The following is a 15,614-nucleotide window of genomic DNA, read 5'->3' as shown; positions in this document are numbered from 1 at the left end:
CTCCTGCAAAGCCTCAGGAGGTGCCATGGGTTGATGCTGGCCAGGAATTTCACTGGATGTGCACTGCAGTAGTTTCTAGCAGTCTGACACCTACAGACTCCCACAAAATACCCAGGGAATGTAAGAGGTGTCCTGGTAGGCAACAGTCCCCTCCAGACCAGACCTCAGACCCTGTGGCTGCAGACCTGGGCTGCTGAGCCTACTTACCTTGGAGCTACTGTCAGGCACACCATCAGATTGAACTACTTCCCATTTCCAACACCTCTGACTGGAGAAAAATGCTTTTTGGGTTTTTTTTCTCTCTTTTTTCTTCTCCTATCCCACCCTAGCAGTTCTACGGGGCATCAGTCTTCTCTCACATCATGGTTTCTGATTCTCAAGAAGATAAAGCCCACAAACCATGCCCTCTGCAAGCCAGAAAGCTGTCTTTCCCCCTGGAAATCACAGTTTAAAAAATATTAATGTTTTTTAACATTGAATGATGGTTGAATGATCTCCATTTTAAGAACAGACAGGGCTTTCAGAAATTACTTTTCTCACTGCCCTGAGAGGTTTTGAGAGGGCTGGATTAACAAAAAATTGGTCGTTTGGCACTTTCTGAAAGCATTCTGGGAATACCTCCAGGGGTTGCCTGGAATCTACTGCTTCTGCAAGTCTTGGCCAAGTATGGTGAATAAAAAATAGCATTCAGGTGATTTAGTAGTTGCTTTGGGAAGGTTTGGAGTTGCACTGTTGCATAGTGCACCGGGGATAGAATCACAGAATTACAGAATTATTTGGCTTGGAAGAGACCTTAAAGATCATCTTGTTCCAACCCCCCCTACCATGGGCAGGGACACCTTCCCCTTGGATGAGGCTGCAGAGTGCCCCAGCCAACCTGGCCTGGATGTTTTGTGTCTGTAATGTACACTCCCCAGTTATTGATTACACAGGAGGACCACAATCTAAAATAGGTCCTCGGTGTCACCTACAGACAGCTCCAGACACCAAAAATAACCACACTGCAGCTACCAGGGAGCAGAACAGACTCCAGAGCGTGAGGACTTGCTGCCTCAGCACAGCTTGCTTTTAATGAGCTTGCACATACCCAATATCTCCAGTCATGCTGGACAAAACTGAAATGACTTTTGAATAAAATGTTTCCCGGTTGCAACAGGAACAGGTGCAATGACAAGAAAAAGGCAAAAGCAACAGCTTTTTTTCATCAAAATCAGGCCAAGCTGGCAAGAACAGCTTGCAGAAAGCTGACCATACTTCACATGTTTGGAGGGCAAAACACTTTTACTTACAAAACAGAGAAGTGTCATTTCTTGTGTCAAATCATGAGGATTTTTATTTTTATGATACAGGTTCATACTGAAGCAGCCCTCACTCAGCTCTGGTAGAAGTCTGACATCCTGATCAATCCTTCCCCTCCAGCAGGATGTCAGGTATTTTATGCAAGGGTCTCGGCTGGCAGCAAATTAATTTCCTAGCCTTCAAATTATCTTCAATGGTAATGAGCCACTAAAGTCAAGGGAAGAGTCACAGAAGACAAAATCATCTTAGGGGCTGCACTGGGTCCTCCACCAGCCTGAACTCGTGTAAGCAAAGCCAGTCTCCTCTGCAGAGTTGCTCGCCCAAGGATGGCAGCAGCCAGCAAGGCCTCCACAGAGGTGCCATAGCTCGCTGACACCGTGGAGCATCACCTTCACAGCAACAGACTGTCCTCTTGGCAGGGCTCAGGGCTGTCCTCCTCAGCAGAAACAAGTCCTGGGATGCAGCTCAGGACAGGACACACATCAGCTAAGGCTGCTGGACCACCTTACAGCCAAACCAAGCTGGCAGCTCACTGGGACCGAAGCAAGGTAGTGCCCCTTCTTCTTCCTCCCGGAGTCCTGCTTCATCTGCTGGTGGATTCGGCAGTGCTGGGGTAACAGTTGGACTCAGAGGTCTTTACCCTCCTAAATGATTCTATGATGCCCCACTCTCCTCGACCTCCAGCCATGCCCCATTCCTCCCACCCCTGCTGGGACTCATCTAGTTGCCCCATAATTTGCTTTGACTCCTAAACCTGCCCACCTCTCTTTGGCCCAGTTGGTTCAGTAATTGCACGAAACACAACGTGCTCATGGAGGGATCAGGCAGCCAGAGCCAGCCCGGCACAGCAGGAGCCCGATTCCTCTGCTGCTCATTCAGTTCATACCAGAGGGAGCAGAGGGACCTCAGCCCCTGAGGCAAAGACCCGTGGCAGCTCCACCTCTGGAAGGAAAATCCTGCGCATCTGTGCCCGGCTGACACTGACCCGTTCTCGGCAGCTCCGGCTTCGTTTCCTACTCAACTCCCCCACTTCTTCCTCCAGAGGGAGGAACGGAAGGGAGCGCGGGGATGCTCCACCCAGAGCAGGGGATGCTGCGGTGCCAGCCAGCGCAGCCTGTGTGGTCCCAGCCCGAGCCAGGGGGATTTCGGCAGGGAAGCCCCTGGCAGTTCCTTCACCAGCCGGATCCTCTTCAGGGAAGCTGCCAAGAGCCCAATTAACACACCTACCCCATAAAAGCAGGAGTGGTGCTGCGCTGAGGGAAACAATCGACCACGCACTAAAGGGCTTTGCTGAATGGACTTGATTCAGCGCTTACGCCTTAAAGCTGAGCACATGCCTTACTGAATGGGGACAGGCACGTTTGGGGGCCTGCTGACCTGTCACCCAACATCAGCATCTTCAAAAGGAACAGATCTTGGCACAAACAGCTCTTTCTTTCAGGAAAATGAAAAGGGGGGGGGGGGGGGGGGAAAGAAAGAAAACCGAGGAGAGGCTGGGGCTTTTCCACTCCGGAGGGTCACTGGTGGCTCCTGAAGGAGGAGGCAGCAGCCTCACCCACCTCCCTCCCCTCCGTGGGGCAAGGGGAGACCTGCCCGGGAGTGAACAGGGGAAGGAAACTGGGGCAGCTGGTGGGCCAGTTCTTTCTGGTATGGAAAAACATCGCTCTGTGAACATCCTGTGCCTACAGGAGAAAGGCATCGCTCCAGCATCGCGTAGCCCCAGCAACCGAGCAAGCGGCTGTGACTGTTCTTAAGCCCTCAGAAGAGACTGCAAATGTGAGTGCTGTGGCCTGCCCAGTGGCTTTGTCCTCAGCACAGTCCTGCTTGGCTGCCCAGCATAGATGCAGGACCTGTCTTGGCATCTCCACCTTTAAAGATGTCACTCCCTCACGGCTGATGTTTTACTGAGGGCAGGTTTAAATTTGGGGACCAGATTCCTCTTCTATTTGCAAAGCTCTTTTTCTCTTTCCTGCTCTGGAAGTGCTCTCTGAATAAAGTCGAAGAGGATGCTACGGGGATTTTTAAGACATGCTGGCACCTTTTTGCCCATGTGGCTGTGAGCCCTTTTAGAGCAGTGCGTGGGAGTGCACTGACCACACCAGCACCAGTCAGAGGTTCACCAGGACCTGATGCTGGAGGCACCAGGCAGGGCAGCCCCTCCTGGGCAGGGGGTTGCAGTAACTGGGTAGGTGGCACTGATGGATGGACAGACAGACAGAGGAAGGACTGGGACTCCAGCAGCTGCATGGGCTGTGGGGACACAGGTGCTGCACAGCTCCTCCTCAACAGAAGGGTCCAGGACTTCTCTCCTCTCAGTCAACACTGCCAAGCTAAGGGCTTGGCCCAAAATTCGCAGGTTTAAACCAGTTTTTCTGTCAGATCTGTGACATTTCACTTATTCAAGTGAGAAAGAGATGAGTGTCTGCCTTTGCACGAGCCAACCCTCAACCCCAAAGCTCTCTTCTCCCCTTTCTCACCAAAATCAAGAGAGAAATGCTTAATGCCAAAATCACTCACAGCACTAAGGATGGGATAATTAAACACTGCCGATTTTTAACAGTAACAAGAAGAAAAATTGCAAAGCAGAGGGTATGTATTTGTCACATGGTGAAACCAGCTGTGGAAGGTTTTTCTTGGAGTTTTGAAACAATTCCAGCTCTTTCTCTTTTTTTTTTTTTTTCTTCTTTCCCAGTGTAGTAACATTTTTCTGTCACAACCACATTAGTTAAAAAATGCGTAAAGACATGTCATGCCAGGCTGTGCGCAGGTGTCTCACTTTCACTTTCCCCCCTCCCAAAAAAAGTTTTCTTATAACTAAAGAATGAGAAGGAAGCAGCTAGAAATCTGTAATGGTTCCATTTATTAATACGTATATCACAAATACTCACAATATCAATGCATTCTCGTTGGCATGCTAGACAGAGGCATTATTAAAAAAGTCCTATTTTTTTTTAAAAAGGTTTTAAACTTTTGCTTTCCCCCAAAAATATTTCATATGCCTGGTTTTTTTTGTGATTTTTTTTTTTTTTTGTGTCTGTGTCTTTATTTCGATTTGATTCAACAATGTATTTGGTGGCTGCAACCTCAATGCAAAAAGAAAGGAAAAGAAGAAAGAACAGGAAAAAAGTATGAAGGCCGCAGTACAGCACAGTTCAATTAGTTCATAACTACGTAATAAAAATAAAGGGAGCAAAAATTTCTGCCTTCACAGTAAGCAACAACACAGCTTAATAACAGTATTACACAGGATCAGGTTCCGAGGCAAAATGCACTAGACAAAGCCTACCGGGATACGCACTAGGCATACAACACTGAGTAAGAATCAAAGATGTAGAAGAACATCAGGAATAACAGTTCCCTTCAAGCACAACATTTTAACATCATTTTCAAGTATCTGTATGTTATGTTACTGATTCCTTTGTTTTTGGGGAAAGGGGGACAGGCGCAGGGAAAGGGGAAAGGATGGAAACCTTAGTAAAGCAATAAACAAAATGAGAAATTAAGATAAAACCAAAAGAATATATATTTCATATACCGGTTTATATGAATGTGTGCAACACTTATTAACCATGGTGAAAGGCTAATTATGCCCTCCAGTCACTACATGCACAGCCCGATCAATGCTGTTAATGAGTTACCTTTGTTAACTTACGATGCAACTACTGTGTGACCAAGAACATACAGGCGGTGCCTTCCTACGCTGAGCCGCGGGGGTGGGGTCTGGCTCTGGAGGCCGAGGGGACCCGGCCGCTCTCGGTGGCACCGTGGAACTTCACAGAATGGGACACTACGCATGGGACAGTTCGGGAGGTGGGGTGCGAGTGTGCGCGCACACGGGCTTGCTCGTGGGGGTGTGCGTGCGTGCGTGCGAGAGACAGTGTGTGCTAGAACATTCATGTCAGTCTTTCTCCAATTCTGCAGCTCCTGGTCTTCACACAGGCTCTGGACTTCACACTTCTTGAAAGACTGGAGAGAGGGGAGGATGGAAAAAAAAAAAAAAAAAGAGCCAACAAGTGGGTTGCTTTGATTGCTAACAGTATTCACAACACGTGTTCTGTTCTCTCTTTTCGTGAAAAGTGAAAGGACAAAAATCAGCACTGCGTTTGCCTCCCCCCCCTCAATATTGGGATGAAAGTCCCAAAGCAAAGAAGCCCACGGAAAGGCTTAATTCTCAATGAAGATGCTCAGAATGTAAAACTTGCTCGCTGTCTTCAGCAGAAGCAGCGCAGCCACAACATACCAAGGCTTTTGTAGCTTTACCACCTGGAAAACGGGAAAAGCTCACCTTGTTACACCATCTCGTACTGGTTAGCAGTAATAAACCGGGACAGACAGCATGCCAGCAGCATCCCGATCAACTGTTCCAGACAAGAGAGAGACAGAATAGAATTTCAGTTAAATTACATCAGTGCAAAGCATTTGTAAACAAGTATTTCTTGTTCTGGAGTTATTATGCACACTGTATTTATGCCCTATTTTAAGGACCGCTCTAATCAAAAAAACAGCATTAAAATCTCTCATCTTTCTTTGTCAGATCTTCCTCTTGATTTTTATCGTTTATTTGACAGGCAGCATGACTTTTTGGTATTTTTCAATCCCAATGTCAATGCCTGGCCAAGCCAGATGTGGATGAATAAACTGCTGGGGGTATCAGCACGTTACAGGCTGTGTTTCATTCGCAAGCTCCACCTGGGTCCCTCACCAACACCCATCAGCCCTGAGAGCTGGTGCCTTTAACTTCTTTATCACTGTGCCAGGGAAAAGCTTCCTGGTGTCCCAGAGTGGTTATGCTTCCTCTACAAGCGATGCAGCACTGTAGAAATGAGTGCGATAAATCTGGAAATAAATTTTAAAAAAGTCATTCACTATTCCCTTGGCTGTCACTCAGATTATTGAAAACAGATCCCAGGCTTCTGCTCGTCAATAAGCACTCAGTCTTTTCAATGTTTTGTCTACTGCAGTTTCTTAGTGTTTCCTGTGTGTGCCAACAGTGTTAATATGCTGTAAATAATTCAAACGTGCTTTTCTCATTGGGGTTGGTCAATTAATTAACTCCTGAGCATATCCAGACTGTTACAGCTCATCCCTGGCTAAGGAGATGAGGCCATAAGGTTGTGTCTGGTGATGGACAAGGCTTCCCTGGACCTGGCTCCCAGCACGGGCTGTCACTGTGCCTCTGGCTGAGCCCACACATACCACCTCTGCCTGTCTCCTGCTGCTGCGGGCAGAGCACATGGCGAGGGGGATCACAACCTTTTGGCAGCAGCAGAGTCTCCTCAGAGCCTGCAGAGTGTGCCCAGGTATGACTGGCTGGCTGCTCATCCAAACTGACTCCTCCTATTTCATTCCTTGGGATTGTGTGGCCCTTCCCCTAGACCAGGCAGTGCTCCCTGTTACCACAATCATCATCAAAATACACATCCTGTGTACCAGGCAACTGCTTGATTTGGGCAAGCCCAGAGCAAGGCCAAGCCAGGGTAACTCAAATTTGGATAAACTGTTTCCTGCCTCTGAGATGTCACAGTCCTTGTCAGGCCACATTTCTTTCGCCAGAAATTTGCTCCTTTTCCTGTTTCAGTGTCCACCAGAGCTGTTTGGAGAATTTCAAAAGGGCACAGAGTCACATTTAAAAGCAGACTGAACCCTCCTGTTCCCGACATGCACCCCTGATTTTGGCATCAAGGATGACACTGCCTTGGTTATAACTAGATGTGGGGCACAGGTACCACGTCCTGAGCAACCTCCAATAAAAACCAAAGGGTCCAGGGGCTGTTTTCAGTTGCCAAAAGAGATGTGGGTGCTGAACACCCTCCTCTGAAAATTTCACTTGATACCAAGAAGACATTTTAGCCATATTGTTGCCTTTTCTACTCAACTTCTCTAGGCAGGTGTTAAGGCAGGAAATGGACCAGCAACAATGAGGATGCCAGCATTGTCTAGCTGGGCTTTGGATTCCATGCTTAAATACTCCTGTCCCTGATTTAATGAGGATTTAATCAGTTGCTGAAGATGTTGCTGAAAACCAACCACATGCTACAGGTTACATGACACTCCTGCAGCTGACTGATGCACTGTTCTTTAGCTCAGTTCAATTTTGGAGAACGAGATTTCTGTTTTGGACAGTGGTATGTACTTCTCCATGCTCTTGACAGGCCAAACAGAGTGCCTCTGGGTGGCCCTGTCCCACCTCCTCACTGTCGCTTTGCTGTGCTTGTGGTGACTCCCAGTCTTTCCTCACCTTCCTTGGCTGGGCTCAGAAGTTACTTCTCTGCCTTACTGCATTTTTCACTAAGATGAACTTCACACTGTATTTCATCCAAATTCTTTTCCCTGACCAAATTCCAGCCCAGACCCTAATAAATTCCTCTCTCATCCTAAAATGGCCAAGAATATAAGTACATTGAAGTTGTTTGTTTATTTTTCCCCATCACAAGCACCCAGATTACAGCCACTGTTCTTCTCAACCACAATCTGCTGCTTGTATCAGGTTCACAAGGGGAAAGATGCTGTAGTCTGTACAAATAGGAAGCCACAGGCTTTTCTTTCCCCATTCAGCTGGAGCAGACCTCCCTTGCTACCTTCAATTAAGGATTCTTCTGTCCTGGGCAGCCTGCAACTCTAAGAATCAGTGTGTCTGAATTTTGTGGCATCTGCAGGCATGTAACAATGTTTTGTTTTACTCAACTCACTCCTAAGACAAATGGCAGATTACTCATGAATGTATCCTTATGATCTTTGGCCCACTTAGTGATTCTTGGCTCTGATCTTAGGCTGGTTTAGGCATTTAAGTGGTTATAGTCACCTAATATTTAACTTTGTATTTCAAAAACAATGGCATGCATATCAAGCCCTTACATACACATTTTATTCAGCATTTGTAAGTATTACCAGGACATAGCAGAGCTGTAATAACTATTTTGAAATACTTTGAACGCATATAAAAACATGTGGTTTTTTCGATGTGTGGACTTCCACATTTAACCATGAGAGCACTGTGCCTCCTGGAGCCAAGAAGAGGCAATATTGTACTGAGTTGCTGAAGTTTCTTCATGGTGCTCTTTCATTACAGGCATAACTACAGCCCTCTGCATTTAAGTCAGGCTGGAGGCTCCCAGATTGTGCAGCACAAATGAACACTCTCCACCCTGCCTTGCTCTCTGCATTTGTTCCATCACTTGCCTCCTCTGCTCTTCAGGCAGGAGGAAGCCCCTTATCCTATTGTGCACCAGGTTCCCGCAGCTCCTTTGAAAGACCAGAAGAATTGGCATTAAAGGATTCCCACAAAGAAACTGCTGCTGGGAGCTGCATTCATTTCCCTGTGCCCCCATTGCCTCTCAAATGCCCCATCTCAACTTTTATCCACTTATCCATTTATTTTATTTTACTGTCTTGATTTTTGAGTGCTAAATGCCAGACTTGGTTCTGCATTTGTGTTCTCTCTCACTTTTTTCTTTTCTCCCCTTTTTTCCTAAGATTATCTTGGTCTTCTGAGCTATTTTATGGAAAGAATAGAGTTTTCCATACCCTGGTGTTGCAAGAGGAGGCTTGAAAATGCTGACAAATTCTTTGGTTTAGACAACTGGGAAACCCACGCCCCTCAGGTGTGTCTCCTATACTACCATCCTGTTGGCCACAGCTCATTCCAGCAAGCAGAATACAGTAAATTTCTTCATCTCTCCATGGTTTCTAGGAGTAATCTCAGGCACATCTTAGTTCTGACCGCTGAAAACCACCCACAGCAATTTCCTAGCAGTCTTATCCCTACTGTACACGTAATAGCTGGCTTTTTAATACAGTTATTCTGTAGGAGTTACCAATGACTGGAAGCTGTTCTAAATGACATATTTGTCACACCTTATTGTACTGAAGAGAAAGAAAATGAATTGCAATTTGAATTTCTATTTTATTTTGGGTCTTGGTGTCATCACCATTTTTCATTCTTTAGGAGAATTTCTATAAATAGAAATGTGTTGAAGTAACTTGGAATTCATCAGCACATCAGGTAAGCTACAGCTGGGGGGGGGTGGTTTCCATTCATCAGGAATAATTTTTTAGCTCAATACCTTCCCATATTCTCAAAATGCAAATCTCCAAGCATGTAGGTTCTCTGGCTCTATTTTAGAAGAGAGTATTTTCTATGCCACATGTCACTTACTTGAGTCAGCCTCCTGTGCCATGGTGTGCCTCTGTCACAGGGCCTACCTTCACACTGAATCCATGCTGCTCAGTCTTTAGAAACAATCCAGTCTTAGACCAGATTTCAAGTCACATACTGGATCTTGATGTGGATCCCACTCCCTAACCCCTGAGCAAGTCCCAGCCTGCCTGCCTGTGCTCAGGGAGGAGTTGTAGCAGACAAGGTGGGTGATGTCTGCACCAGAACTGCGTCCACGTTCAGGCAGAGCCACTCACATTAATGCTGACAGTAAAGAGGGCAGGTGGATGTTTCACAGTAGACAGGGTCCATGGCTGCCTGGGAATGTATCTTGGAATGATGGGAACTGTATATGCCCAACAACTTGTTTGGAGCATGTGGAGAGCACCTGATTTCCAGTCCTTGAGCACAAAGGGAATAATGTGGCCTTAACACTGCACTGAGTCTCCCCTACTCACAATCTATAAACCCCTCCAGTGTCTCTTGCATTCCTTAAGCCAATGCCTGCACTGTATTTTTTTCTAGGCACAGCTCTCCATCATCTATGCAGTTGCATAATTTTATTCTCTGTTGGGCACAACACAGCAACCATTTCTCAGCTCTGAAGAGCACCTGCTAAACTGAAATTATTCCAGCTGGAAGTCACCATTGGCATTCAAGTCCAAGTCCAAAACCAATCAAAATTTATTTTATTGATATTATTTCAAACCCGAGAAGGAGAGCAGACAAGGTCAGCAAAACAGTGTTTTTTATAAAAACTCTTGACTTTGATGGGGAGGTCTGTGCCAGGCCTGTAAGATTTGCAGTGCCATTACATCAACCTTCCCTATTTCTGGGCATCAGCACATTCCCCGTGCTACTCAACACCTAACAAATCATGTGAAGGAAAGGCCCTTGAGCATGCTTTACTGTAGAAGAGCAACATGATTTAATTTGTCTTTTATTTAGATTAAACCTCTCAATAGGAACAGCGAAAACTCGCCTACAGCTGGAGCCCTGCCTGGCATTACTGCCAGCCACGCTAACCTGAAATCAATTTGTAAACACTGCCCCTAATTGGGCCCAGAAAAACAGATTAAGCAGTAAATTACAACTGGCCACCTATTCTTCACAGCCTGGGAGAGCTGCATTTTTCTCCTCTGCAGCCTTTCTCTTCTCCTTTTGACGTGTTTGCTAAAACCCCAGGCAGCTGAGTATGTCCTCACAGTGCCAGACCCCAGTGCCTGTGCTGGGGAGTGACATCCCCACCTGGCAGCAGGGCTCATGGTGCCACCAGCTGGGTGAGATGCCAACACCACATCAAAACACATCTCATTTTTCCCTCAGTCACAGGGACAAAGTGCCTTGCAGCCTGTGCTGCCTGCAGCCTGCCATGAAACACCCATTAAAGGCTTTCAGGCAGTGTTGGTCCTGACTTTTTCCCCCAGCAGCATATTTTACAATTCTATTCATCTCATTTTTCTCTTGGATAGCTTTACACAAGGCATTTTAAAAGATGCTTTACAGCCTTCTGGATATCTAGAACCCAAACTGAAACCCAGCTTGGAGTCCTATAGCAGTAATCAAGCCGTTATCAAGGCTGGAGAAGAGTATCAATGCTGTAATCGTTCAACACGAGCTAAAATAGCCTATTAACAAAAAAACCTGACCTCCCCTCGTTCATGCAAGAACAATTCCCAATTGTTTACCTTTTCTGGATCCCAAAAACTCAACATGCAGGCACGTGCTCTGGGCAGCTGGTGTTGTCATGAACCAACATTTCCACCCACATGAAACTGGTTGGCAGCCCAAACCACAGGCTCCTCACATCCAACACCTTGGCTACAAGGCATCAGGCTTCCAGATATGCCCAAGGCAGGGCAGTCTGCCAGTCTGAGCCCAGACAATTTTAGGGCTCCTGCAGGTTGTGCATATGTTGATGGAGAGGATGTGGGGGGCCGGCCATTTTCCACACGGCTTGGGGACAGTTTTGAATTGTCCGTATTTCCCTCTCATTTGTGCATGTTTCCAGTAGAGTCCTTGCTGTCACACATGAAGTGACTGGTATAAAGGAGCATCTTGCTGAAAGATGGAGGTGTTTTCCTGCCCCTTCTTGATCAGAGCAATCTGACCAGGCCTATTCTTTCCCCTGCTCCTGTCTACATAAAGGCAGCTTGAATATCATGGGGCAGAAAACTCCTTCTTAGCTCTCCTCTTGTTGCTCTTGTGCCACACTCCTTTTGGTGCAGACAAGGAGTTGGTTTAATAATCTGATTTTGGTAGACTTAACATTTCTCAGTGTTCAGAATTAAAGGGAAAATAAATAAAATTGGTCACAAAGTGTCCCTTCCAGGCTCCAGGTCCAGGATGGGGAGGCCTGAAGGTGCAGTTGTTTCAATTCTTGAGTCCTCTAAGAACAAATAAGAGTACTTAGAAGAAGCCTACCCAAACAATGGATAAGCTATTTGTCTTCTTAGCTGTTTATGCTCCATTTAAGCCAATGTTTTATTGGGTTAACCTCTGTTTGACCCAGTGGAGGGACAAGTTGTTTTCCTTGAGCTAGTCATTAGCTCAACCGTAACTGATATTCCCAAGGAGAAACTTCATTTAAGTTGAAAAAAGAAAATCAATGAACACATGACCTCAGGACTAATGAGCATGCTGAGTTCAGTCCCTTTCCATAATTCTTCCTTCCTTGAAGTTCAGGTAAAGAAAAAGAGGGGAAAAGAGAAGGGGGGAAGGGGAGTGTTTATGCACTTACCTGTGAGAATGCAATCCCAAAAGCCACTCCAGCTATGATTCCCATATTTGTCTCCATAAAACTGGTCACCAAGTCATAGCAGCCCTAGAAAACAAACATCATTCCTTGTACTGACCTTCCCTGCTATGAATGCATACATAGAAATTTCTCATTTAGAATGAACTCTGGCTAGACAATATTTCTGCTGTAATTTCCAACAATGTCACCTTTTTTTTTTTAAATAGCAATTCTGTGTGAATGATGTGGAGTGGTGGCAAAAATAGTTCCTTTTAGAAACAAATGCATTTCATTACTTTTAAAAGCTAAATGTGATGTTGCATTCATTTTTATGTGTCTTTTTAAATAAAGTCAGTTAAAAAACAATATAGTTTTGACCTGAAACCAAACTAGTAACAATACACCAATGTTATAATACAATACAGATGTCAAAAATGAATAAATGATGGTGATTTCCTAATACTCCAGATATTTAATAAAGTGTCCCTTGAGGCATTCTGCTTGCCTTTACCCATCAAAGGACACCAGGCAGCATGTAACTTTAAACCATGTAACAAAGTTATCAAGGGTTTTGTATGAATTTTCTTGGTTCATTTGCCCTTGGACATAAAATTCCCTGTCCTGCTCCCCAAACTGAGTTTCCTCTCTGCTGACTGTCTTGGGGTGACCTTATGATGTGTATCCCATATCGCTGCCTATGCCCAGAAATTAATTATTGGCCTTTCTATGCCTCTGAACTGAGCCTGAGAGGGGAAAGAAAAAACTGAGCAAAACTTTCTCAAAGCAGTTTGAAACTTGTTCAAGGTCACATAAAGATAGCAGGTTTTTTTTTCAGCTGGGGCAGGGGGGAGCGAGGAAGCACCCGGCTGGCGGCTTTTCCAGTCAGCTTTTGGCCAGTTTTTTTGCAGTTCCTTGTTCTCTGGAGAGAGGCTGAGAGCTGAACTTTTCCTTCTCTGGAATTCCGGATTTTTCCCCTTTTCTACTGGACTGCTTGATTGCTGTAACATCAGAGCACATCGGGAGGACTTTTCACCGGGCACAGAGGGCCTGGCCCCGGCCCAAGCCCCAGCTCCGAGGAGACCAAAGGGAGGACTCGAACACTTTCTCAGGTTTTTCCTCTACAGCGAAAGATTTTACCATTTAACATTATTTTCCTTTCCCGTGTGCTTGTTAAATAAATAGTTTTATCTTCTTCACTTTCCTTCGAGGAAAATTTATTTTTTTCCCGAACCTGGTGGGGGGAGGGGTGGTTGTGCCTTCTCTCAGAGTATATATATATATTTCTAAATTTGGCCAAACTGGAACACTGACTTGCTTCCTCAGGCCTCAATTCACAGCCCAGACTCAGGCCAGAGGCTTCATCTACAATATCTGCCCTTCTCTTGGATAGACTTTTTGAGAGCTTCCCCCTCAGTACAATAATGTTTGCCAAGTTTCTCCTCTCATCTATTTGACCCCTCAAAAATGCATTTGAAATTATCTTTCCTAGTTTGTGGTGCCTAAATTAATCTAAACAAGTGACTTGATATGTGAAGAAAGAAAAAAAGATGGCATCTATTTTTTCTTTCATTATTAACCCATCTGTCCCCACAATCCAAAGTCACTGCTCAGCCCCTTTTGCCACCTTCCTCAAATGACCAACACTCTGGCTTAAGTCCAGTCCTGAGGAATTTTATACATTATAACTTTATCCACTTTATCAGAAGCTGGAACTCAGAAATAACAGTGAGTTGCCTTTCCCAGTTTGGACTCCTGTCCCATAAGAGAGAAGGGTCTCCACATTTCACCTACATCCACACACCCCTCATTCTGCAAGCACTGTAGGAACTCTTTATGACCTCAGAGCATCAGCTGCTTGTAAAAAATAGCAGCAAGAAGGACAAACAGTGTCCTTTATTAGAGACAGGCAATTCATGAAATAAATTGTACCATTTCTTTTACTTCTTTTATAACATCAGAAGACATTTAATCCTGAGGGTAATGAAGTGCTGAACTTAATAGTAGCTGAGGACCAGCACAGCTGTGATTCATTTCAGAAATGTTTAAGTGTACATATTGACCTTAACTATGTTTTACCACAGTGTACAGTAAGTCTGCTTCAAGCTTGCTTATTTAACCCATCAAGCAACTATAGTTTGCGCGTCTTACATGTTATGCAATGAGATTGGATTTCTCAAGCAGTATTTTCATTCTGTCTGACATGGTTTAATGCTCTCCCTGATCTTCTGAAATCTATTCTGCTGAAGAGCCTTCAAGAGATGCAACACCGAAGCACGGTGGTAATTGGAGGGAGATCAAGATCTTGTCAACAAAACATGCAGTGGGAGAGTTTTGATCACTCTCCTCACTTGAAGACTGTTTTCCCAAGCACAATAATCTGTTTACTGAAGTACATTGTTTACATATGGCTTAATTGCTCAATCCTAACTGTGCATGGACAGCACGAGCTGCATTACAGGACAGAAGTGTGTGAAGCACTGTGTGAGCACCTCTGGATGCTGATCCAGAGATCCAGAGCACAGAAGGGACAGTTTCCAAGGATCTGATCTTTCTTGACTCCATGCATCTGTTCCTTTCTTAAGATTTTAGAGAGAAATAGTTCTTGAGGTTTCTTGGTAAAGAACTGTGATTAAAAGCACTAGATGAACATTAATTAGCTAATCCTAATGACAGCTCTTAAAGTTAGGTATTAGTGCCATCTGAGATGAAGAAACAGAGAGCCTAAATAATTAACCCAAGGTCACTAAGCAAGTTAGGGTCAGAATTGGCAAAGAAAATCCAGGAATGCTGTCTTTTAGTCCTGTAATTATATAATTAGGTAAATCCTCTTTGGTTAATTCATTATTAGTCCTCAGAAACTGCTAGTAATTTGATTAGCTCATAGAGAACTCGTCTTACTGATAGTTTTGAAAGATCCACCAAAAGATGTAATCCAAATATACTTGTCCACAGGCATGGAGAGAAGGGTCTTCCACAACACAGGCAATATATATTTTCATTTTTCTCCGACACATAGAGAGCAAAGGGCCTGTTTCCAAGATGAGCAAGGGGTGTGGGTCAGAGGCAAGGATGTTTGCTACCTGTCTGAAGTGAATGGATAGGGCCAAACAACATTTCCTCCTGCTTGCTTTTTATTCCCATGTGCCTTTCAGAAGCATCTCACTTTGCTCAAATGTCTGGGACAACTCCAAGATCTCACAACTGCTGAACAGAAATCTGCAATTTTTGGTTACCAATGGCTGTCAGAAAATGAGACAAAACCATATGAACTTCCAAACATCCAAATTTCCTCTAGGCAATTAAATCAAGTAATTACTTCAACTGTTTCCTGAGGAATCAGCAGTCCTTTTCTGTCAGGTGATTTGTGCATTTGACAGGAAAGCAAGGAGCAAGAACGGCTGGAAGTGTGTTACTAGCCCCTGG

The 15,614-nt window shown here is 45.0% G+C and overlaps 1 protein-coding gene and 1 long non-coding RNA gene across 2 annotated transcripts in view; one reads left to right on the top strand and one right to left on the bottom strand.

Annotated features, from left to right (window-relative positions):
- Window positions 1–2,758, top strand: part of LOC125318478 — a 30,780-nt gene extending 28,022 nt beyond the window's left edge. The window contains exon 3 of the long non-coding RNA XR_007200373.1: window positions 1,350–2,758. This is a non-coding gene — a long non-coding RNA (uncharacterized LOC125318478). The remainder of the gene's footprint in view (window positions 1–1,349) is intronic.
- A 1,381-nt stretch (window positions 2,759–4,139) lies between these two features.
- Window positions 4,140–15,614, bottom strand: part of TSPAN7 (tetraspanin 7) — an 84,893-nt gene continuing 73,418 nt past the window's right edge. The window contains exons 6-8 of the mRNA XM_048289174.1: window positions 12,195–12,278; window positions 5,585–5,657; window positions 4,140–5,265 (exon numbers count right to left, since the gene is read on the bottom strand). Coding sequence (XP_048145131.1) covers window positions 5,589–5,657; window positions 12,195–12,278 — 153 coding nt within the window. The 3' untranslated portion in view covers window positions 4,140–5,265; window positions 5,585–5,588. The remainder of the gene's footprint in view (window positions 5,266–5,584; window positions 5,658–12,194; window positions 12,279–15,614) is intronic.

The sequence above is a fragment of the Corvus hawaiiensis genome, chromosome 2 (genome assembly GCF_020740725.1).
Source record: "Corvus hawaiiensis isolate bCorHaw1 chromosome 2, bCorHaw1.pri.cur, whole genome shotgun sequence".
Lineage (NCBI taxonomy): Eukaryota > Metazoa > Chordata > Aves > Passeriformes > Corvidae > Corvus > Corvus hawaiiensis.
The sequence above is the reverse complement of the archived record's forward strand: the minus strand, read 5'-3'. Positions and strand labels throughout refer to the sequence as shown.